This window comes from Aspergillus mulundensis, assembly GCF_003369625.1.
Source record: "Aspergillus mulundensis strain DSM 5745 chromosome Unknown scaffold_9, whole genome shotgun sequence".
NCBI lineage: Eukaryota > Fungi > Ascomycota > Eurotiomycetes > Eurotiales > Aspergillaceae > Aspergillus > Aspergillus mulundensis.
Window position 1 is genome coordinate 179,323 of NW_020797897.1, and position 22,508 is coordinate 201,830.

The following is a 22,508-nucleotide window of genomic DNA, read 5'->3' on the forward strand; positions in this document are numbered from 1 at the left end:
ATGATCTCTAGCAAGGCAATAGCACTCATCAGTTCATGCTCCTATGTCTCAATTGCTAACGTATAGATGAGGATCAACCCCACTAACTCAGTAGCTCCTGCCATGTATCGAACTCCAGAACCCGCCCCTCCTCCGCGCACCTATATCTCGACCGACAACTCCCCAGTCGTCGCCCAGTATACATTATAGTTGAAGTCGTGGGCCTCATAGAAGGCAGTCAGCGTGACGTTTTGGCCATTTGCAAGCGCGGTGAATGCCAGTGTCGAATCGGATTCCACTCTGCTCACCGTGTCCAGCGCCAGTGTTGGGGTTGAGCTCAATGCCGAATCACCGTAGTCGCCGCAAAGCACAGTCGGTCCGTAAACAATAGCCTCGATGCTGGAATTGTCGTTGGCAGGCCTCGTATACAAGCGCATTGGAAAATGGAGCTGCACTGTGTCTCTGTCCGACCAGGTACGTGTGATGGCTGCGTATGTTCCAGGCTGCAGTAACGTGGTATAGTCGACCCCGTTGACTTTGATTTCCGGGTCGAAAGTCCACTCAGGGATGCGAACCTGGAGCGTCCACTCGCTGGGCTGCTGCTGTGTTTTGATGGTCAAAGTCGTGGTGTCTTCGAGCGGAAACGCCGTCGTCTGGACGATCTTCGTCTGCTTCTCCGTCCAGTCCAGCACAGACGGGATGAACAGATTGACGTACAGCGTCGACGTCTCATCTCGACGGAAGTAAACCGAATCCACGAGCCTCGTATTATGCTCGAGCGCTGTCCCTTGACAGCACCAGAACGACTCATAGTCCGTACTCCAGGTGCCGCCGCCCCAGGCCGGTCCGACGCCACGCCTCCCGCCCGGGTTCAGCGACGTGAAGTACGTGACATGGCCGTGCGGCTCATCCGGATTCTGCTGGCCGAGTAGATGGTTCAGGAGCGCGTTCTCGTAGAATTCAAAGTATGCCGAATCGGCCGAGTCCAGAAGCCACAGTTCGCGCGTGAGCTTGAGCATGTTGATCGAGTTGCATCCCTCACACGTATCAGCCGCCAAATAGCCTGCAATGGCGTTCGGAGCGCGGAAATGCTCGGCCTGGCTGTTTCCCCCGATGGCATAGGTATGCGTATTCACCGTCATCTGCCACGCGTTACGCGCGATGTCGAGATACGTCTTATTGCCCGTCGCCCTGTATTCATGGACCGCACCAATCCACTTCGGCACCTGAGTGTTCGCATGCAGCCCGTTGAGGTCGTCAACGTTCTCTGCCAGCGGCTTCAGCACAGCATGGTGGTCGAACCGCTGAGCGGTAACGAGCCACCGCTCATCCTTGGTATCGAGGTAAATCTCCGCAAGAACATCAGGCATCCCGCCGAACTCCGTCTGCAGTATCTGCTGCATGTGCACTTCACTCAGTCCACTGGTATACGCATCAACCCAGCCCGCAAGTCCAAGCAAGACATCCAGCGCCGTTGAATCACCGATATACCGCCAAACATCCAACAGACCCGCGAGCGTCTTGTGCATAGCGTAAAACGCCACGTTACCGTTCTGGAGCCTGCCCTCTCTGAGAAGAGTAAACTCGCTCTCCGGAAACCCGGACAGGTACCCCTCGGTGAACCCGGCGGCCTCGTTATTCGCCTGACACTTGGCCAGCTCAGCCACGAAATAGGTCGCGCGGTCGCGACATGTTTCATCGCCCAGACTCGCCCAGCATTGTGCCCACGCAGTCAGGAAGTGGCCCTGGACGTGCGAGCGGAAGGGGAAGTCGGGCGCGTCCCAGCCGCCGTTTGGAGTTGCGTTCTGGGTTGACAGGTTGTGGGTTTCTCGGAAGACGTAGAGGAGGCTCTCTACGTCGATGAATTTGAGGTACGCGAGGGTGCGCTCTTGGTTCTCGTGGAAGCGGCCGTCTTGCAGGGTAAGTGAGGACAGGTTAAATGCTGATGCTGGAGCTGTGGTGCTCTGGCACGCTGCCATCGAGATGAGGGTGCCAATTATGGCGTAAAGCCTCAGTTTAAAAAGCATTGTGCTTGGGCTTGTGCTGGCGCTGTTCTCTCTCCATGGCTTTCTCGCAGCGGACAGCACAACCTTTTATAGGTACCCACGAACTAAGCCGAGCAGGCCAGGGTCAGTCCGGATGAACTGATATGCGGTTAATTCTCCGTGGAGTTTTATCCGTATCTTGTCAGCCTTGCTTGTTCTGCAAGTCAGGACCCAGGAGCTATGGGCTCATGCAGGTCCCCGCCGGAGGACCAAGTCTCTTGGGGCTGCAGACTGGGCAGGCTAACTCCTTTCCACCAGTAACATATGTCTAAGGGTCCAGGGGCCCAGCTCGTTTACCAGTCTGTGCAAGATCATCCGAGCAATGGTGGCGTAATGCGGGGTTCCAGGATCCTACCCTGTCGATCTTAGAGACGGCTGATATGGCTACACGACTATTTAACCGATGAGCTGCTAGACTTCACTGTTACTTCCGGTAATGCTCGCTGCAAAGAAGCAAAGCGGCTTTTCTGCTGCCCCCGGCCGGTGCGCTTCATTGTCTCTTCTTGTCTCAAAAGGTCGTGCTTACAACATATGTACGACCTGCAGGGAGGAGAGAAATAGGGGTAAACCGGGGTATCATTACAGGTGAGGCATTGCTATCAAAGTCAGACTCAACCAGGGTCAGTTCTTGCCGATGGCCGTCTTCAAAGCTGGAGCAGGTAAGTACTTACCGGTTGCAGCATTTGTTTCCACCGCTTCCTCGCCTATTGAGCGTCGCGCGCCTGGTACGCATTCGCAGCATTTCCCATGATCCTGTATAGCTGCGAGATTATCTGGACCCCGGACTCTTCGTTATATCACTCCACACAATGAGCCGACAGCTGCTCAATACGTCAGCCCTTTGTTCATCTCTATAAGTCAGGCTGGCCTTGGTGGTAATCTCACCGTATTCTCCGGGCTAAGTCGCAGAAAAAACCACTCCACGGAATCAGTCGACACGCCATATATGGGGACAGCGGCGTGTCCGGCTTTCTTGCGCGCATGATGCAGCATGACTAGATAAGTTGGCAGTATGTTAGCAGGAACCTCGACACAGCCAGTTCACGCAGGCTTCTAGAAGTCTTACACATTTGAACCGTGACCGGATCGAGGGCAGCCCGGGCCCAATTCGTCCTGCATGAAGACCGTGGGTATCTCGATCTCGGTCTCGGTCTTTGCATCTTCGCCTCTCCCATGCCATAGAATCATCCATCTCCCCGCGGATAGTCCTCATCCCGCAGTACATCTCCCACGGCAAGGAGATTGGCGCTCCTAGGACGAAGTGCGCGGTCTGCGTGGACTTGCATCCATTACCCGTACGTTTGACGGCTGCAAGAGTACTCATGAGGATAGCATCGAGTTTCAGCCGGGCAAGAACGCAGGGCTCCAGGTCTTCAGCTTCGTGGTTGTAGTCACGTAAAATCTCCGCTGGGTGCCATGCTTAGCTAGCTAGCCTTACCTACCTATCAAGGCCAAACCTTCTCTCGAAGATAGGTGCACTTACTGAGCTCCTCCGGCACCCTCGGCCTCTCTGATTGACTTAATTCCCAATGGACCTCATAGTTCCAGTTCCTGTCTTCTTTGTCTCCCTCCTCATCACTTGAACCACGTTCGCAGGTTCTCGTCTCTTTGGCTCTGGACCTGGACTTGGGCTTGGTAATTTTATCAAGTTTGGGCATTCGGCGGATGGACTCGGTGCCGGACACTCAGCGCAGGCATTGCAAGACCAGGACAGACGAGGTGGGCTTGGGCTGGCTGGGCTGGGGTGATTCACATCTAGGCATGGTAGGAATTCTGCGCCGGGTTGACTCACGTCTACGTAGAGTTTCTGCGCCTGGAATGCGATCCGTGCCTGTTGTTGATCCGTATGTTTAGCTTCTGTCCACGTGGGTGAGGCATAGGGATTTCAGGCGCTTGCTCCGGTATCGCTGTATGGCTAGAGCAGTAGGTCGGTAGGTCAAGGAATCCTGGAGGTGAAATGGGGTAGATAGCGGTAGCGAGGCCAGGCCCAGCAGGTAAGGTCATGCTGGAAGTGCAGAAGTCTCCAGTTCTGTAAATATATCCAGGTATCAACTATCTACGCAAATGCAAAGGTCTTGAGAGAAGATGACGCAAAAGATTTCGCAGTTTCCGCGCTAAGGCTTTATGGAAGTGATGAGAATAAATACAAGGAACAAGGCTCAATAGCCACATGTCGATTGTCAAGCTGGATCTACCTGATGGACGGCAGTCTCCTCCATAAACGAGAGCAGAAAGAAAGAGCGCCAGGCAGCAGCTGGAAGGCATCCCTATGCATCGATCTTCATACCACTTGCCTCCTCCAGGGTCGGTTCGCGCATTAGAGCGCTTGTTTGGTACGGCGTTATAGTGGCAGCGTGTTCAAGGATTCGATGTAGGTGAGAAATTATCTCTACCTTTCCCGGTCCGTCCTCAGTCCACATGTAATACTTGGTGGTCAACTTTTCATCATGTCAGTCAATGCAATGATCCGTAGGTTATCGAATAGAAGACAGACAAGAACACGAACGTACCTCATTTTTGGTGTTCAGACATAGGAAATACCACGTCTCCCCATCGGTCGCGGCCCCGTATATATCGATGGGGGTTCGATTAGCGCGTTTTCTTGCATGTTGTAGCATGGCTAAGATGAGCAATAGTCAGCAGGGGTAGAGGCACCCTAGGTTTCTGGTAAGAAAGAGACTTACACATGTAGATTTTGGCTTGGTAAAGGCCAGTTTGGGCCATCGAGACTTTCTTGGCTATCACGATCATATTGGTCTCCGCCTCTTTGGGCTTCCCGTAGAAGACGGAATAATCGATTTGTCCTTGAATCGTCCGCTCCTCCCCGTTTACCCTCCAGCGGAGGGAGATTCCGGTTTCCATGTTCACATGAATCGACCTGTAGGACTTGGTTTCCGTCGATGCTTTCTGCCCGAACTGATTGAACTCTTCGCGCTTCTTCGATGCGAGCGTGGTCAAAACGATAGCGTCAACTTTGGCCCTGACGAAAGCTTGATCCCATTCGGCTTCCCCGAGCGCAAGCTCGTGATCTCGCAAGGTTTCATCTAGAGGTGTTAGCTTCGACGGTATGCATTTGTTAGGTGGCTTACCAAGATATTCTGGCACTTCACGCTTTTGCGAGGGTTGGAGATTCCAGTGGGGATGCTCCGGGTTATTGTCTTCTTTGATTCCGAAAATTCTATTGATATTTTGGATGGGGATGTCGGTAACTGCCAGGGTGCGGGGTTCGTTCTTCTGGGTCGTGCCCTGGGCTTCGGCTACGGGCTGGATTGTGCCGTCCTGTCTCTGGACCCTGGCCAGAGCGAAGAAACTGTCGGCCTCCTTCTTCCATGCATGCGCGGCAATCCCATGGCGCTTAGCCAGGTCGTTGAGGTTGTGCTCCAGCTCGTCCAGAGGCTTCATCTTGCTTGTTTTGAACCGTGGTTCGAGGTGCTGGTAGGGTTCTGTGGCATTATCAGAGGTCGCTCAGTAGCTTGAACGAGTATGGGAGAGAAAATGCTTAGAGGGGGAAGAAGGAGCAGGATAGAAAATGGGCAACAGAAACAGAGGACTGGGTAAGACTGACCGCTGTCTTCTTGCTCGTCTGCAGAGGAATAGTCACGGGCTATTGCCCTGGTCCATTGAAGTGAACGTTCCTCGCCCCAGGGTTTGAGGGTGACTGCGTGGTCCATGATTCTGCTAAGCTGGTTGATGATAGCTTCCGCGGGTGTTGGTCGTCGATAGCTTCCTGATGGTTGTCAAGCCAATCGAGGTCGAGTGAAGAGGACTATTCGAGTCACGAGGAGGAAAGGAAAAATGAAAATAGTGAAGGACTGCCTATCCTCATCGAGAGCGAGAAGATCCAGCGGGAGTTTGCCCAACACCATCATTGTTTAAATGGTCTTTATTTTGAATTATCAACGTGACTCACGTCTAACTTTGCTGTCAATGACTAGTCTCGGACGTTTGCCCCGGTATCTTCGTCTCGAGAGAGAAGCTGTGGAGGTCACTGAGCAAGGTGGACCTTAGGTGAGAAACCAGGGGGAAACGGGGGGAGACGGTGCCTATGGAAACCAGAGGTGAGCACATAAAAGGAAAGCAATTTTATAAACATGAGAATACAACTTGAACCTGAGGGTATCCCAGTACTTTTGATGCAAAAACTATATACAAGTATTTGGGTGAAACTACTTCTTCCTCGACGGCCTTGCATTCTTCTCCATACGCCTCTGCTTCAACTTCCTGGCCTTGCGAATGTCGTCCGTATTGCGGATCTCGCTCTTGCCCCCAAACGCCATGCCCCCAACCTTACTCGCCGCGCGCTCCCTCGCAGCCTCGCCCTTCTTCTTCATCTTCTCGTAGTCCCCTCTCAGCGGATCCGCAGCCTTAGGAGCCCTCTCACTCCGATGCCGGAAGCGCTTGCCGCCAAAGCCACCAGGACCCCCAAACTCATTCGCCATGCCGGGCGTCTCCATCTCGCCGACTCTCGGCAGTCTTCCAACCCGCTTGCCCTTCTTCCACGCGTCGAACCGGCCGCTTCGGAAACTAGACGCGATCTTGGCGCCGCTCTCGCCGCGCACGAGCTTCGTCCCCTTCGACCCGTCCTCATCGTTCTGGCGCGCGACGTACTTCTTATGCCGCTTGTCCCAGCGCATCATTGTGCGGGGCTCGCCGAAGCCCTTGCCGCCTTCGTCAGCTTGCAGGTCCATTGTTGCGTTGCGGGTCGCGGACGCGAAGTTGGTGTTTGTGCCGGAGTGCACGCCGTAGGCGCGGTCTTCGGCGAGGTTGACGTTGGCGGGGGTGTAGGACATGAAGTATTCTGGGTTCTGGAAGGAGGTGGCAGCGGCGGTGTCGTCTGACTTGGATTGAGATTTGGATGTGTTGTTGGAGTTATTGTACGAGGAGAAGGTGACTTCGAGGTCGGATTCGGATGCGAGGGACATGTTGTCGGGGATGTTGTCGCCTTCGTCTTCTGATGAGAAGCCGTCGGCGTCGCCGGTGGCTTCATCCGCGCCGTCTGTGTTCGGCGTGGCTTCCATTTCCTCGGCTTGTGCGCGCTGCTTCTTCTTTGCGTCTAATGTGCTTCGGACGCGCTTGATGGAGTCGAGGGCTTCGTCGGGTTCATTGGCCTTGCCGCCCTTGCCGCCGCGGCGGTTCTGGACTTCAAAGATTGTTTCCTGCGGTCGGTACCCGCCAATCCGGGCGAGCATCTTCTCGCGCTCGGCTTCCAGGTTGCTTGTGTCGTCTTGGAAAAGTGGGTGGATGGCTGTCCAGTTGTCTGAGGACACGACCTGCTTTGCGCGTTTGGCACTCTCAGCAGAGGCTGCGTTTCGTGTGCGCAGGTAGAGCTTCTCTCCCTTTGTGGACACGGCACGCTGGGCGAAGATGTCTGTGTCGTCCTCGAGGACTCTGGTCACCCACTCGCAGGTCTGCGAGAGTCCGTCGCGAGGCAAACTGCCGACTGCCACGTCTTCGGCGAAGTTGACGTTGTCTGAATCACGTCCGAGAACGAGCTTGCGGCCGAGGAAGAGCTGCAGATCCAAAAGGTAGGGGCAGTCCGCGTCGCGGACAAGACTGTAACTCCAACCGGTCTTTCCGGCACGGGCTGTTCGACCGACACGGTGGACAAAGATCTTGGGTTGCGAGGGAAAGTCGTAATTGATGACGTTGGCCAGCATAGGCATATCAATACCACGGGCTGCGACATCTGTGACGACGAGGATGTTGGAGACGCCGGTTCGGAAGTTCTGCACTTGGATCTTTCTAGCGGTTTGATCGAGGGATCCGTAGACGTAGGAGGTTGCAAATCCGGCTTCGCGGAGGAGTGAATAAAGGTAGTCGACGTGGTGCTTGGTAGCGGCGAAGACGATCGTGGAGTGTTTCGTTGGCGATTCTTTCATGTTGACACTCCGGTCCATCTCTCGCTTGCGCTTCTTGTTGTTCGAGTCATCCGACTTGTGCCCCTTGAAACGTAGTGAAGCCTCCGTCGGCCCAGTAGGCATCTTGATAACCTCATGCAGAATGTAAAGCAAAGCACCCTCCTTCTCCGCCGACTTGACCGAAAAGAAGGCATTCTGCAAATCAGGCGAGATCTTACTCTCCGTATCCAATCGAACCAGCGTAGGATCCTGCAAGCCAGCCCTCGCAAACTCCACCAGGGACTTGGGCAGCGTCGCAGAGAACAACAGCGTCTGCCTCGTAGACGGCAACCCGTGCAGAATCTCCGTCAACTGAGCGGCGAAACCCATCTCAAACAGCCGATCGGCCTCGTCAAAAACAACATACTTGATACTCGACAGATCCAAATTCATCTCAACCTTCAGATGCAGAAATCGACCGGGCGTCGCAATCACAATATCCGGGTTGCCCGCCATCATGCTAAACTGCTCCTCCAGACTATCACCACCAACAAGCAGCACACACTTGAGGTCCGTCCCCTTCCCCAGCTCCTTGACAACCTTGAGCGTCTGCAGCGCCAGCTCACGCGACGGCGACATGATCAGCCCGCGCGCCCCAAACTTCGTACTATGCGACTTGAGCTTCTCGATCATGGGAATCACAAACGCAGCCGTCTTTCCGGATCCCGTCCGCGCCATACCGACGACATCCTGATCGTCCATGATAACGGGTATAGTCTTCCTCTGGATGGGCGTGGGCACGGAGAAGCCCTTGCGCGTGATGGCCTTGAGCAGATTCGCATTCAGCCCCATGGCCTGGAAGCCGCCGCCCTTTTTGACGGTGCGGCCCTTGAGGTTCGCGCTCTTGCGGTTCGCGGACGTCTGTCGTTCCGCGATGAAGGCCTCGTCATCTTCGTCGGAGTCGGCCGCATTTGCTTCGTTGAGGAAATCGAGATTGAGGTTCTGCTGTGCTGCTGGCGCCTTCTTGCGCTTCGAGGGCTTCGGCTGCTCGATCTCGGAGTCGCTGTCGTTTTGGAAGAGCGCGCCTGTAATGTCGAATTCGTTCTCCGAGAGGGCCGGAGAGGCCGCGCGGGGAGCCATGATGTCTGCTTCCCCGAAAACACTTGGTTCCTGGATTGTGATCTCTTGTCTATCGGCCTCGACTTTTTTTCTGATAACGGCAAAAAAGTAAAGGCGGTGAATGCGGATGCGCGGATCATCAGTTGTTGCGGGGCCGTGTGCAAACAGGGCAAACAAGTTACTTGGCTCCCCGCGACGCGTCGAAGAACACGTCCCGAAGAGGTAAAATGACTTGCTTCCCGACCACTTAAGCTTCTTTCAGTATAACACTCTTGAGCTTTGCACCACATAAACCTCAAACACAATGGGTATACAGCATCTCCCTTTCTCAGCCGTATCTTGCTAATCCATCCAGACTCCTACGGCGGCTACGGAGGTAACTCGTTCAGCGGCGGCGGCGGTGGTGGCTTCGTGCCCGGCGAGACAACCAGTCCCTCTGGAGGAAGGGTACACCCCCTTGCCCCCCAAATCTTTCTTACACCCCTACTAACACAACGCGTGCACAGCAAGAAGGAAACAACACAACCCTCCGCCCCGTAACAATCAAGCAAATCCTCGACGCAACCCAGCCATACCCCGAAGCAAACTACACGATCGACGGGCAAGACGTCTCCTCAATTGTCTTCATCGGGCAAGTCCGCAACATCAGCACACAAGCCACAAATGTCACATACAAGCTGGACGACGGAACCGGCGAGATCGAAGCAAAGCAGTGGGTTACGCCGTCCGACGAGATGGACACCACGGACGATCTAGGTAAAGAGGGGAAAGACCGCAACGGCGTCGAGATCAACGGGTACGCGAAGGTGTTTGGCAAGCTGAAGAGTCTGTTTGGGGACCGCAAGGTCATTAACACGCATTGTGTACGGCCGCTTACGGATCTCAATGAGCTGCATTTTCACTTTCTGGAGGCCGCCGCTGTGCATTTGTTTCATACGCGCGGGGCGCCGGGGGGTGTTGGGGGTCCTGGGGGGAAGGTTGGTGGGGGTGGTGATGCGGCGATGGGTGGGTTGGATGGTGCGGGCGGTGCAGGTGGTGGAGGTGGGATGTTCCCGCCGAGTATGTCTGCGACGGCGCGGAGGGTGCATAACCTGCTTAAAACGGAGCCGCAGCAGAATGAGGGTCTACATGCGCAGTTTATTGCGGCGAAGCTGGGTCTTCCTGCGCCGGATGTGGTGCGGGCTGGCGAGGAGTTGATTAATGCGGGCATGATTTTCTCAACTGTTGATGACCAGACGTGGGTTATTCTGGAGTATTAGTTTATGAGCTTTACTGGTAGCTTGACATGTACAGGCGTAAAAGAAACATCCATTGATCGTATCATATCATCAAACATATATCACATACACTTACAGCCCATCAAGTCATAGCATACTCAACCTACGCCGCCGCATTCCTCCTAACCGCGTCCTCGACCGAGCGATTCCAATCCGTCTGCGTCAAAAACACCGCCTCAATACCACTAACAAGGCAAAGCGCAATTGCAACACCACTCCACAGCCCGAAAAGCCCCCAATCCAGGCCAAAAGCCGTGCCAAAACTAATCGGCATGGCAATAGCATAGTAGCAGAAGAGCTGGACATAGCCTCCGATTTCCTGGCGGCCCAGACCACGCAGGATCCCATTGCAGTTTGTAGCGAGGGCGTCGAAGAGCTGGAACGCGGCGCAGAAGGGGAGGACCTGCGCGACAAGCTCAATGACTTCTTGCTCTGACGTGAAAAGCTGCGGGATGTAGTAGCGTAGCGATGAGATGAGGACCATGTTGCCAAGGCCAACAATGACAGCTCCCCACATTGCGACCTTGGCTGTGGTTTTGGCGGCGTCAACGAGGGTAGCGCCGATTAAGTTGGCGACGCGAGTGCTGGCGGAGATGGAGAGAGTGAATGGAATCTGGAAGGTGATGGAGGAGACAGTGGCTAGAACAGACTGTGCGGCTAGAGGGCCGGTGCCGAGGTATGACGATCCAAGAGTTAAGACTTCAAAGGCAAGGCATTCGGCTTCCACCATAAGGAGACCTGGAAGGGCGAGTTTGATCATCGGGCCCCAGTTGCTGAGGGCGCGTTTGGTCAGTCCATTCCAGCATTCTGACCCGCCAACAAAGTATACGTAGAGGAAGAGGAACAGAGGCATGAGGTTGTCCGTGATGGCTACGGCGATGGGAGCGCCAATAAAGCCCCAGCCAAATTGCTGCAGTTGTTAGTTTGGTCCTGCACGAAACTGTAGAGAGACATACCCAGACGAAGAGCCAGTTCATAAGGGCGTTAAGCGGAGCGCATATCAGCAAGACATATAGCGACGCTGAGAATATGCCCTGTGCCTGAACAAATCGCTTGCCGCTCTCAAAGGCAGCGTACCCTGGAGCACCCAGAATGACCACTTTCAAGTACAAACCAGCCAGCTCAGCCACCTCCCTTTCGGGTACAATTCTGACCAAGACCTTGTCGGCAAAGAACCAAAGTAAGGCAATTGGAATCGTGATGACCCATAGAAAGGCAACCATTCTCTGCATCTGGAGACCGACGAGTTTTCTCTTGCCAGAACCATATGCTTGCGCACAAAGAGTGTCTAAGCTTGTCGCCAAGCCTTGGTAAACTGCAGATTGTTTAGCTTCAGAACAAGGAGGACATGTAATTGAAACGCACCTGCATAGCCCGTGATACTTGCACTCATACTTGCAAGACTAACCGCGCCCAGCTCCGTCTTGCCCAGATGACCGAGGGTAAAAATACTAGCTACGGTCAAAGAATATTGAAGCAGGAATGTGACCACTAAAGGAGCCGCATTCTTCCCAATTACCATCGCTTCACGTCTCCACGTGGTCTGGATCATTCCTGCAATAACGGCTTCCTCCCATTTGCGATCAATGTCTTCCACATCCCGCGCACTATGCGCAGAACCCCTCCGTCTACCCAGCAAAGAAGTGGTTTCATCTACAGGAGCTCGCGAGCCCCTTCGAGACTTAGTCGTCGGAGCCGGCTCGAGAAAGTGGTTGTCGGTCAGAAGGTCTCTTTCATCCTCAATCGCCTCAACCCGCTCCCTCCAAGTAAGACCCTCGTTGTTTTCCGTCTGGTACGGATACGGAACGACTGTCGCATGCGATACTGTAGTAAAGAAGCTGGGTCGCTGATAAGAGCCAGCCAGCGAATGAGACGCGGTGCCGGGATGGCTGCGTACGGGACGGATTGTCGAAATCTCGGAAGCCTCATCGTCGGCGGGAGAAGCCGAATCCGCATCATGGGCGTACTGCTCCAGATCGCGGGCAATGGCTCTTTCGGCGAGCGGAGAGCCGGAACGAAAGCGATTGTGGAATGATCGATCCTCTGGTGCGCTGAGCGCAGCGATTCCGTCACGGGCCATGATTTATTGGGGTAGGTGAGAAGCCGTCGTTCAAAACTGTCGCAATATCCTCATCACGGTGGCGCAATTGCACCTGGACTGGTAGAATTAAGATAGGATTGTCCAGCGAGAATGAAGAGCAGAGATTGGAGAAGGGAAGAGGGCGCATAAGCTTAAATAGTCGAGTCCTTGCATCGCGCTGGACAAGACTTTGCCTGGACCGTTTCCGTAGTTAAGCCGGCCTCTGGGCTGACGGGTCCACACTCGAGTATACAATTTTCAGCCGTGACTCACAGGGCTATCCCGGTATGGTGGCTTCTTTGAACTTGAATGATGGTCTTGCTATTGAGATAGGCACCAATGAGCACCTGCATCACACACCAACGGAATCGATGGCTGACGGCTGTTGAAGGACGCAATACTGTTCGCTCGTGTTGATGCTGATGCTTGAAGCAAAGGACGCCCCGCAGATCGTCTCCACCATCCACAGACCAGAAAAGGCAGGCTGAGCCGGGGGAGGGTCTGAGATCATCGTGATGATTCGAGATCTTTATCGAACATGCAATATGTTCCAGGATCAATGATATCTGCCGGYAGACAACCTTGCCTTCAAGGCTTCAACTGTTACCAGAACTTGATTCTGAGAAGGGCTGCGTCCGCTGTCGAGGCAGAACCAAACCAAACCCGATTAGCCTAAGCTACCTACAGTAGGTATCACGTGGGCCCTGCATCTTCTGGGCAGCAGCGGCAGCTGAAAAGCATCTCCGGGTCTCCCATCCTCTGAAGATAACCTTGAGGCAACCTTCAGCCACAAAATGCTAGAGAGGAGTTTCGGCATCCGGGGCCTGTGTAACAGCAAATCTCCGGAGAGCTCCAGAAGACAGCCAATATAGCGATAGCATCCGCCGCTACTTTCATCAGACCTCAACATGCCGGAAACCACACCCACGCCCTCAGGGCCAGAGCAGGACTCTGCCCCAGCCCGCACGCGACCGCCATATAACCCCTTAGTTAACCCGACAAATGCGAAGCCCGTGCTAGTGGAAGAGTAAGACCCTCGTTCCTCGGATGCCATCGGTGCCTCATAACCAAACAAGCACAAGCACCTGCCTCACCACGTCAACAAAACACCTGCAAGTACTCCGTACTAACAAGAGACAAGACACCTAGAATCCCGCACACACATCTTCCTAACGCGCCCGTACCTCGGGGCATTACTCTTCGAAAACGCCGCCTCCGACGCCCGCGACCACTGCGCAAACGAGCGGACGTTCCTCTCCTGGCTCCGCCTCTCAATGTACCTCGGCATCGTCTCCGTCGCGCTCATCATATCCTTCAACTTCAAGGCCGAGCCGTCACCGCTTGAGCGCCGCATGGCCCTGCCTATGGGGATTATCTTCTGGGTGCTCAGCTTGGTGAGTCTGGCCAACGGGCTGGCGAACTATGTGCGCACGGTGAAGAAGTATAGTCGCAAGGCGGCGCTTGTGCAGAGCGGGTGGAAGACGCAGATGACGTTTATGGTTGTGGGCGGCGTTATACTGGGGAGTTGTATTGTTTTGCTTGTGACGGATGCGCATCGGTATTAGCCTAAGGCGGAGTTTGGTAGGTTGATACTTGATGGGTACTTTCTGGAATGGAAATGGCATAAACGCCGGATATGATATTAATTAATGTATATGCTATGCGCAGAACAGCCCGGAATAAAATAACGGATTAAGCTTATGCAAGCCAATGCCATGCATCTGGGGAATAACGCTGTTATATCATCATAAAGTCTCTATAGAGTACGTCCCTCCGCCTCGCTTTGCCTCGTTTCATCTCAACTCGCCGCCCTTACATCCGACGAATCTGCGTCTCCCCCTTGTACTGTTCCAGCGAGGGAGAACCGAGGTGGCTCCACCACTCAAACAGCATCGAGTTGCAAATGAGCTTGAACCACGGCGTGAATTTCAGGTCGGGCTGCTTGAACATATCCTTCAGGTCGTCGGCGGAGACGTACCGCGTGTCGCGGACTTCGTTGAGGTTCGGGTCGAGATCGACGTCCGCTTGGATGAAGAGAATGTAGTCAACTACACAAAAAACAGTCAGCCACAATGCCCCGATCGACCAGCTCCATCCAAAGACAGGTATATCTTACTCTCATGTTCTCCCCACTTCCCATCGCTCGGCGCCTTATAATGAATGCGGGTGAAGAACTCAAACTTGTCGATGGGCACCTGCTCGGGCTTAATGCCGAGCTCATGGTTCAACTTCCTCTGCGCTGCGCGCTTCACGCCCAGAATCGCCGCGTCGAGCTGCGACCCTGTCTCGCCGGGGATACCGAGCGGGTGCGAGCAGCAGGTATTCGTCCACATGTCCGGGAAGGTGATTTTCTCGGTGGCGCGCTGTTGCAGGAGGAGGCGGTTCTGGGAGTCGAAGAGGAAGACGGAGAAGGCGCGGTGCAGGAGGCCGCGGTCGATGTTTGTCATTAGGTGGCCTGTCAGCACGCGTTGTTAGCGATTAGTGTCATTCACTCTAGTCTTGAATGGCGGGGAAAGGGGAGGGGTCGGAAGAATCTGGGGAAGGGGCACGAACATGTCTTCTTGCTAGCACTCCCGATGGGCTTATCATCGTCATCCAGAACAATGCAGACCTCATCCATGAGACGGACCTGTTCCTCGTCGTACCCGGCGAGGTCATTGCTGTTTGTGACGGAGGTGGTCGCCTGGGGAAGGACTTCATGTGCGAGCGAGGTATCGACGTCGGGGAAGATGTCAGCGACGTTGTCCGCCGTGATTCTGGTAATTGTCTCTGTGGCACTCATGGCTGCGTTACGACTGGAGCAATAACTTTTTTCTTTCTCTTCAACTTTTTGACTTTTGCAAGTTCCGGGGATCGGGGCGATATTTCAGGGACCCCCTCTGGAGCGGTGAGGTTTGGCAGAATTCGGCCAGTGCTGGATTCTACCCCGTACTCATGGGAATATATATCTTTGTCTGATGGAGCAACCCGTCCGATCCTCAGCGGGTCGCATTGGGGGTCTCCGCATTGACTGGGCATCGGTCGGAGACCAGAGTATTACTGTCCACGCGCAAGGTTTGCTTTTTGTCTCGTCTCGTGTTTTCATTCAGTTACTCCGGTCCCGGGCGTTCGTAGCTGATCTGACTCGTCATGACTCTCTGTTTCTGAAACAAATTGTAGCGGGGGGGGGCAGTTTAACGTGGTATAAATAGGCGAGAATTGGTGGCAAACAGCCATACATATACGGCTCAGTCAGGAGGCTTACGGAGTAGAAGTGAACGAGACGGATATATCGCTAAACGCATAAGGCAGCCGAAGTGTGCTTGCTGTATCCTTGCATGGCCCGCCATGTTGATACCATGTTCTATAGGTAGCCAGTCATGCCATTTCCCATCTATCGTTATCTCAAATGACTCGAAGCAAACGAGCCTGGTGGTACAAATCATGCAAAGCAGTGCAAACCAAGCAGAGAGCCACCCTAAACCGTAGCTCATGAAATGAAATGTACAATGCTAACCTCCCTCAATGATAGTAGATGCAAACGTCAACCAGGTTCCCGTCCATCGGTGGGTAATTGCTTCGTAGGCCAGGCTCAATCAACGACTTTGGATGGTGGTTTGGTTGTCGACAGAGGAGTGGCGCTCGGCTGCTCTCGAGTCACTAGACCCTCGATCGGTTCGTCTGCATCCGTCTGATATGTGCCTAGCAAATATATATCAGTCATAGGAGCTCTTAGATCGAAGAGAAGGACTGCTTACCTCGCAAGCGTATCCTGTCGAGTAAAGCGTGCCCCACATTCATCACAGCCATACTTGCGAATCCCGCGATGAACCTGGTCCAATCATCAGCAAGGCAAGAGAATTGCGTAGGGGCTTAACATACACTATCTACATGTCTCTTCAGATCAGTCTTCCGCCCGAGCGCCTTGCCGCAAACTCCGCAAGCAAATGACTTTCTGTTACTGGGATCGTGTCTCTTCTCGTGTTCTCGGCAATTCGAACGACGCGTAAACTGGGCACCGCATATCGTACATTGCCGGCCACTCGCTGACGGGACCTTGAGTTGTTCGTGGTCTGCTGAGGCGTTATCCCTCGACCATGGAGGGAGTTCACCAAGCTGAAACGCCGAAGGGCCCGGAGACAAGTTGGTCTCGAGATCATGATCTGCCACTATCGGTTCGCTAGCGTCCCCTTCGTCGAAGAAATTGAACTTGGGCCGGAAACGATTTGTCCTATGCTGCGCTACTGGCGCAAAGAGTGGTAGCTGAGCTGGCTTCGTGTACTCCAGACACTGTGCATCCGGGTAGTCGGCGTCGGGCTCTTCCTTTATCATGATGTCGGGGTCTGAGCGAGGAGTATTCGGCAAGAAGTTGTACATTTGCGTGTTCATGTTATCTGGACCTGTCCCGAAATCTAAAACTGATCCATGGCTTGACGTAGCACTCATTGCTTGAGGGCCGCAGTAACTAAGAGGCGATGCGGAAGCGTCCGACCCGGAATATCGCTCGCATAATGTGGCTGGTGTCATTTGGGTTGCATCAAGCGAGTATTCGTAGGACATTGTCGTAGGCATCAACTGACCGGTCCAGACACCAGGGTAAGGCTCGATTGATGGGCCATGTCGCACGTAACTAGTCGAAGATCCTGTTTCGCAATAGGATATTCCCAGGCCAGGATTTGCTGATGATTGAAAGGGAGAAGTTGCCATGATCTGTGAGGGATATGAATATGCTGGAAAGGTTGGTGCCTCGACATCGTCCGACGAAACAGCGGTAGATGTGGGAAGATACGGCCCTGGGGGGAAATTCATGATGGCGAACTTGTGCAGGGTGTAAAATAGAAGCAGATGGTAAAGGATCAGATCGCACCCTACGCTGGAGTGACACTAGAGCTGGACCCTTCAAGGTTCGCAAACAATGCTTTGGTTGTCGATGGAAATGGAAACAATAGAGACGTAGGGTGCAGAAGTAGAATATATAGAGAGCAATGCAATGACTCAAGATAAAAAGTCTTGGTATAAGAATGGTTCGCGTTGGATTCTTTGATAGCGGCTCAAATGATCAGCCAGGTACAAGCCAGTGACAATTAAATGAAAGCTTCCTGTGAGGTGAAGAAGAATTCCTAGGCAGCCTCGACACCTTGCCCGGCAAGGCAGAATTGAGGAAATGATTTTGCATCGGTGTATCAGAAGAAACAGGGAATGGAGGTGGGCGTGCCATGACTGAAGGGAAAGCGAAGGGGGGGTGATGTGGGAACTAGGTACCTGGTTGCTGCGCAGGACCGGGGGGCTCACAGCAATCAATTCTGCAATCTGGAGATAGGCGCGGCATGCTAAAAAAGCGTGCACAGGAAATTAGCGCCGAAATAATGTGATCCGTTCAAAAATGCCATCCATGTGTGCTGGATTGGGCTGGAGGGTTGCATAGGCTGAGGGAATGACTGGAGAAGCGGTCACTCTCGCCAGACGATTTTGACCGGGCCGACAGGGCTCACACCCTTGATGGAGGGGGCGAGAGGAGAGGGATAGGCGCTTTGAGCGAAAAGACGAGGATTGTCCAGGGATCATGGTCAGGTCGATGTGAAAGGGACCCAGTCAGGTCCACGGAGGGCGAGTCTCGACGCTCGAATCATGCTAGAACGGAGCACCGGACAACAAGAGCGGCCGCAGGAAGATTGCTCCAAGGCGCCTGGGATTTCCGATCGTCACACTTCGGCTGAACAGCGCAGTTTCTCTTGTTGAAAAGGGCATAGTGGTGTCCCGACAGTCTGGTAACCAAGCTTGGCAAAAGTGCAGTGCGAGTCGCAGGTGTGATTGGTAAACACAGCCGCACTGCTTGAAGACAAGAGGGGCAGCTGGGAAAAAGGCAGCATGGGGGCGAGCAAGGCGTTATTGATCTGTCAAATTGATGGTCGACTGAGAAGCCATGGTTGTTGTTGCTGTTTCGGGGGAGGTTAGAAAGGTCGAAGAGGGGAAAAGCGGATCCGGATACGAAGCGCCAGGGCATCCAGTGATCGCCATACAATCTTATTTGTCTTATGGTTACCGCTAGCCCAGGCAAAGGTTTATTGTTGCTTATTTTCTTTATTCTTCAGTGCACGCCGGGTTGGCTGTTCTGCTGCTGTTATTGGTCTAGTTTCAAGACACTGCAGAATGCATCACAGGGCAGCCTGTGTCAGCCAATAACCAACTGGCATTAGACGTTCTTTGTCTGTGTCTCGAGGACACGCGAGGGACTTGTGCTCAGTGGAATGACAACCTGAGAGTAATGTCCTATTTCGAAACTGTACATGCGTGGGAATGCGACCCCGGTAGAGTGGTAACTCTACCTACAGTTCGCCATGAGTAGTTCCTGGAGTAGATTTCTACTGCCGACGGCGATGATGGACGCCTAACGCCGCGGCAACACGTCCCATCTGGGCGCGCAGACGTTCCATCTCTTCAAGCATGTCTGTGACTTCATCTTGCCCAGGCCGTTGCTCATGGTGTGAGTGCCTTCTAGCCCGGAGAGAGGCCCGTGAGTGTGAGTCTAGCCCAGAAGTCAACGCCACAGCGTGATGGCCATGTTGCCCAGGGCGAGACTGCATCATGGGGGTAGCCGTTCCAGGGGTCGTTCTCGCTGAAGAAAGGCTGTCCTTCCTTGAGAAGAAGCGGCGACCTGACTCATAACCCCAAAGCAGCGCAACGAACGGAAGGTGGGTTGCTCTAAGGAGGATGATGCGCACCCGCCGGATATCTTCTGCGGGCAGAAACAGTCTCATTGGACGGATGCACAGCAGTGGAATGAGATTCTATAGAACCAAAAAAGTAGCCTCTGTTAGCGCGCTGCGTTCTGGAGATAAGTGGTCTCAGGGCAAGCTGATCCCGAACTCACCAACGGCGGCATGAAATATGTCAGTCTCTTAGAGGTGCTACTCTCTAGAACATAGATAGCCAGCCTGTATCCTGATTAGCGGCCGCGGTAGCGTTCAGTGTCGTCTTATCACTAACTGGAAGAGATATTCTTCTCGGGCATGCGACATGACCTGAAGGGATGTCGATCAGCGCGGCAAAGGAGCCCGGTCCAGCAAGGGATACCTACACCTTCCATGCTCATGCTCATCAGACTAACCAGTGACGAGATCAACAACAGACTCGTTACTGAGACAAAAACGAGCCTAGAACATGACCGTATCAGCGTATCAGGCCGGGCAAATCAAGAAGTGTGGGGCCTGCGGCCCGCGTCCGGAGCCTTCCCGCGGAACAGCCGTCGAAGCCCTCAGAATTGCTCCGCCATGGCCTCAGCGCCAAAAATGTGTATCAGAAAACTCAGATTCAAATCATAGACCGCATGAAAGACCAAAAACGTGACGAAAACTCTATGCGAGGGGGGTTCGTTTGGGGCGTCCTGTGGCGCAGCGTCTGCATTTTTTGGAGAACTTACATCAACCCACATCCAAAGACCGGGGAGATCTAAGGATTTAGCGCGTTAGTTATCTTGACACCAGAGCCAACCATTTAGGCGAAGGAATACACCCGAAAGCCGACGGCTTGCTAACCGCAGCACTCACATCGTAACAAATGTCCTGTAAGCCAATCATTTCAGCCACGTCAGTAGATGCATCTGTGCCCTCCGGTCGGCTTCGAGGAATGACGCACAAAACCCAGGTAGTTAGATCTGCCTCGCGCGGTTAATTAGCGAAGCGGTCAAAGTCAGGGTGTTTTCACCGCATACCCGAAGAACACATAGACCAGAATCCAGGACATTCGCTTGGTCGAAAGTCGGTCACGGGCAAGCATTGTGAAAGTCGTCAGGAACCCTACAAGGTCAGATGTCAGACGCTTGGCATCAGCCACTTGGCGTTCGCGGTGATCCACTTACCCAGGTACAGAATGATGATCACGGGAATGAATCGAAGGAAGGCTTTGGTCTGGAATGCGTAAATCAGCCTTACTGCGTTGCCACCAGGGCCGCTCAGAGTACCATTTCCTTGAGGACAGGAATCTACCCCAGCGCTTGTCAGTTTCATTGCAAGGTATCCGATGCAGAGGAACGTACGAGGCTTCCAAAATACTGGTTCAAGCTGACGAGGGAGAAGATCCTGTTGCCGGTTATTACGACCCAGATTCTAACCTCGACAATTCTCTGCTCCAATACATACCTTGGAACCAGAAACAGTGCCTCGAGCGAGAGTATATCAAATGACAGGTCCGTGATATACCCGTCTTTCTCTCCTAAGCCAATAATTCCTGTACAGTTCTTAGCAAGCCGATTCAAAGAGACACTTCTTTGTCTGTCATTCAAAGCAAAGACGATTCGGGTCATCTAGAAGAGAGGCCGGCTGCAGTACAAGCAGGGACATCATGTGATGTCATCCGCTCGATCTTAATTCCAGAAAATAAAAAAGATTGCACTTACTCGTAACGACAAACGCAAGTCCAGTCCCGATGATACACAAGTCCCAAAGATTCCAGAAGGTCATCTGATAGAAGAGCATGCCAGAGTCGACGAGGCTGCTCAGCTCGTCATAAGCAAAAGCTGCAATCCAGACATACAGCACGGCTTCGAAGTTCCCAACTCTTCTAGGGTTCCTCTCAATCAAGACCGCATAATAGAGGAAAAGAAAGGATACAAAGAAGAGGGCTTCGAAAGCCTTCCTGTATACCGGCACCCGGAGGCGAGAATAGGGGTCCGCTGTCCTGTTGCACTAAGTTAATTGCAGATAATCGCTCGGCCAGAATTCAGAAACAGACCTTTTGTTGAAGCGCTGCGGTTTCTTGGTCGAATGCACACTCAGTGAGTTCCAAAAGACGATCTCCCCGTTCCAAATGTCATTTACCACTTTTTGTACTACCATTTGGCTAAGGAATTTCTTCGCATGAGCAATTGTAGCGATTTCGAGCGCATTCAGGCCAAGAAATATGGAAAGTTCGTCACCATCCGCATCACTGAAGTAACTGTCAAACTCGGGGTGTCCACTTCCAAAGAAGCCCCCATGTCGTTTATTAATCTCAAATGCCTGAGATCGAGAAGTAGATGCAGATAATAAGGGAGTATTTTCATCATTCGGTGAGTTACCCTCGGCCATGAAAGCAGCAAAACTGGGTACGCCAGCCTCCGCACGGTCAAGACTGTTCGAATGGTGAGTCTGTGGTCGCAACTCCTCGAGTAAAAACTCGATTAATTCACGCTGGTTGAGATGGCAGGAAAACTGCCAGGCAACATATTCGCACGCATACCCCCTCGTGTCGTTCTGGCCATCGTCGTGCTCAGCAGCCTTGCCAAACTTCCACTTGAGAATCCTGTAAGACGTACTCAGACACAGTCATGACGGGTTTGTAGCTTGGTATTCTCCACTTACATCAAGGCGGCTATTATGCGGGGATTATGTGAGTCTTCTGCCAATGAATTGACTAGTGCTCTGAGACGCGGATCCGGGGTCAGTTTTATCTCTTCAAATTTATACCACACCTCTGATATGGACGAGGTCATGAAACTGAAGGAAGCGTCAGCTAATTACGGGCCCGCAGTCCTGCGTCAAAATACCTATGCAACTTCTGGACGACATCGACGAGCGGCTCGTCATCATCAATGATTGGGACATCAAAATGATCATTGTTTGTCGATGGAGCTAGCGATGCTACGGACGCGTGTAGCATCGTGGGAAACCGAAGACTACACCAAGTTTAAGGTATCGACTTCAGACCAGGGCCAGAAGCTCAGCGTGGGGCTGGGAATTGTTAACGCTTATGGTCACTGAATCAATATGTCGATATCTGCATCGGCGCTTCAAGCCGGAGGGAAGTCAAAGTTCCAGTCTCTCTTGGACGGGGCCCACAATTACGATCTGACAGCTAGTTAGACTATAGAGAGCGCGTCATAAGAGTCAGGAATGCTTGCTTGCCTGTGCCAAGAAGGTACGGAGCACGGAGTAGGTAGGGGAATGACCTCAGAAAATCTACCGATTGGTTCGAATTGGAGCATGGATGCCAGGCTTCTGAAGAGCCACTATCGGTCAAAGGGCGAGCTATTCCTGGAGTTAAGAAGAGCCACAGAGGGTAGTAACAACCAAGATCTTGTACATCAATGCATTAAATATACTCCAAAACACCAAAGAAAGAGAAAACACTCGAGGTGGTCGTGCGGTAGATAAGACGACGGCTGGAGATAAGCCGGCCTTCACCGCCTTCCTGCCTTGCGCCCGTGATCACGGCC

General features: G+C 53.3%; 10 protein-coding genes across 10 annotated transcripts; 2 read left to right on the forward strand and 8 right to left on the reverse strand.

Annotated features, from left to right (window-relative positions):
• Window positions 1–140: 140 nt before the first annotated feature.
• On the reverse strand, window positions 141–2,006 carry DSM5745_07978 (Six-hairpin glycosidase; the record flags this gene model as incomplete). The annotated part of the gene is made up of 1 exon (XM_026749994.1): window positions 141–2,006. One exon carries the CDS (start codon window positions 2,004–2,006, stop codon window positions 141–143), a length of 1,866 nt encoding a protein of 621 aa, XP_026600998.1.
• Window positions 2,007–2,821: 815 nt separating this feature from the next.
• On the reverse strand, window positions 2,822–3,682 carry DSM5745_07979 (uncharacterized protein; the record flags this gene model as incomplete). The annotated part of the gene is made up of 4 exons (XM_026749995.1): window positions 2,822–2,845; window positions 2,910–3,019; window positions 3,051–3,431; window positions 3,508–3,682. 4 exons carry the CDS (start codon window positions 3,680–3,682, stop codon window positions 2,822–2,824), a joined length of 690 nt encoding a protein of 229 aa, XP_026600999.1.
• Window positions 3,683–4,291: 609 nt separating this feature from the next.
• On the reverse strand, window positions 4,292–5,695 carry DSM5745_07980 (uncharacterized protein; the record flags this gene model as incomplete). The annotated part of the gene is made up of 5 exons (XM_026749996.1): window positions 4,292–4,462; window positions 4,535–4,644; window positions 4,709–5,068; window positions 5,114–5,467; window positions 5,590–5,695. 5 exons carry the CDS (start codon window positions 5,693–5,695, stop codon window positions 4,292–4,294), a joined length of 1,101 nt encoding a protein of 366 aa, XP_026601000.1.
• A 495-nt stretch (window positions 5,696–6,190) lies between these two features.
• Window positions 6,191–9,001, reverse strand: DSM5745_07981 (ATP-dependent RNA helicase DBP10; the record flags this gene model as incomplete). The annotated part of the gene is made up of 1 exon (XM_026749997.1): window positions 6,191–9,001. One exon carries the CDS (start codon window positions 8,999–9,001, stop codon window positions 6,191–6,193), a length of 2,811 nt encoding a protein of 936 aa, XP_026601001.1.
• Window positions 9,002–9,284: 283 nt separating this feature from the next.
• On the forward strand, window positions 9,285–10,239 carry DSM5745_07982 (putative replication factor-a protein; the record flags this gene model as incomplete). Its single annotated transcript, XM_026749998.1, has 3 exons — window positions 9,285–9,288; window positions 9,336–9,427; window positions 9,487–10,239. 3 exons carry the CDS (start codon window positions 9,285–9,287, stop codon window positions 10,237–10,239), a joined length of 849 nt encoding a protein of 282 aa, XP_026601002.1.
• Window positions 10,240–10,360: 121 nt separating this feature from the next.
• DSM5745_07983 (MATE family efflux transporter) lies at window positions 10,361–12,337 on the reverse strand (the record flags this gene model as incomplete). The annotated part of the gene is made up of 3 exons (XM_026749999.1): window positions 10,361–11,167; window positions 11,214–11,572; window positions 11,623–12,337. The coding sequence occupies 3 exons, from the start codon at window positions 12,335–12,337 to the stop codon at window positions 10,361–10,363; spliced, it is 1,881 nt and encodes a 626-aa protein (XP_026601003.1).
• Window positions 12,338–13,245: 908 nt separating this feature from the next.
• On the forward strand, window positions 13,246–13,902 carry DSM5745_07984 (DUF202 domain-containing protein; the record flags this gene model as incomplete). Its single annotated transcript, XM_026750000.1, has 2 exons — window positions 13,246–13,364; window positions 13,479–13,902. 2 exons carry the CDS (start codon window positions 13,246–13,248, stop codon window positions 13,900–13,902), a joined length of 543 nt encoding a protein of 180 aa, XP_026601004.1.
• Window positions 13,903–14,149: 247 nt separating this feature from the next.
• idi1 (isopentenyl-diphosphate delta-isomerase IDI1) lies at window positions 14,150–15,119 on the reverse strand (the record flags this gene model as incomplete). The annotated part of the gene is made up of 3 exons (XM_026750001.1): window positions 14,150–14,385; window positions 14,454–14,792; window positions 14,891–15,119. The coding sequence occupies 3 exons, from the start codon at window positions 15,117–15,119 to the stop codon at window positions 14,150–14,152; spliced, it is 804 nt and encodes a 267-aa protein (XP_026601005.1).
• Window positions 15,120–15,912: 793 nt separating this feature from the next.
• On the reverse strand, window positions 15,913–16,876 carry DSM5745_07986 (putative C2H2 finger domain protein (Ezf); the record flags this gene model as incomplete). The annotated part of the gene is made up of 3 exons (XM_026750002.1): window positions 15,913–16,018; window positions 16,075–16,148; window positions 16,199–16,876. The coding sequence occupies 3 exons, from the start codon at window positions 16,874–16,876 to the stop codon at window positions 15,913–15,915; spliced, it is 858 nt and encodes a 285-aa protein (XP_026601006.1).
• Window positions 16,877–19,571: 2,695 nt separating this feature from the next.
• Window positions 19,572–21,952, reverse strand: DSM5745_07987 (uncharacterized protein; the record flags this gene model as incomplete). The annotated part of the gene is made up of 12 exons (XM_026750003.1): window positions 19,572–19,765; window positions 19,827–19,878; window positions 19,952–19,970; window positions 20,028–20,112; window positions 20,175–20,223; window positions 20,277–20,297; window positions 20,352–20,394; window positions 20,455–20,542; window positions 20,712–20,992; window positions 21,047–21,595; window positions 21,655–21,789; window positions 21,840–21,952. 12 exons carry the CDS (start codon window positions 21,950–21,952, stop codon window positions 19,572–19,574), a joined length of 1,629 nt encoding a protein of 542 aa, XP_026601007.1.
• Between the last annotated feature and the right edge of the window lie 556 nt (window positions 21,953–22,508).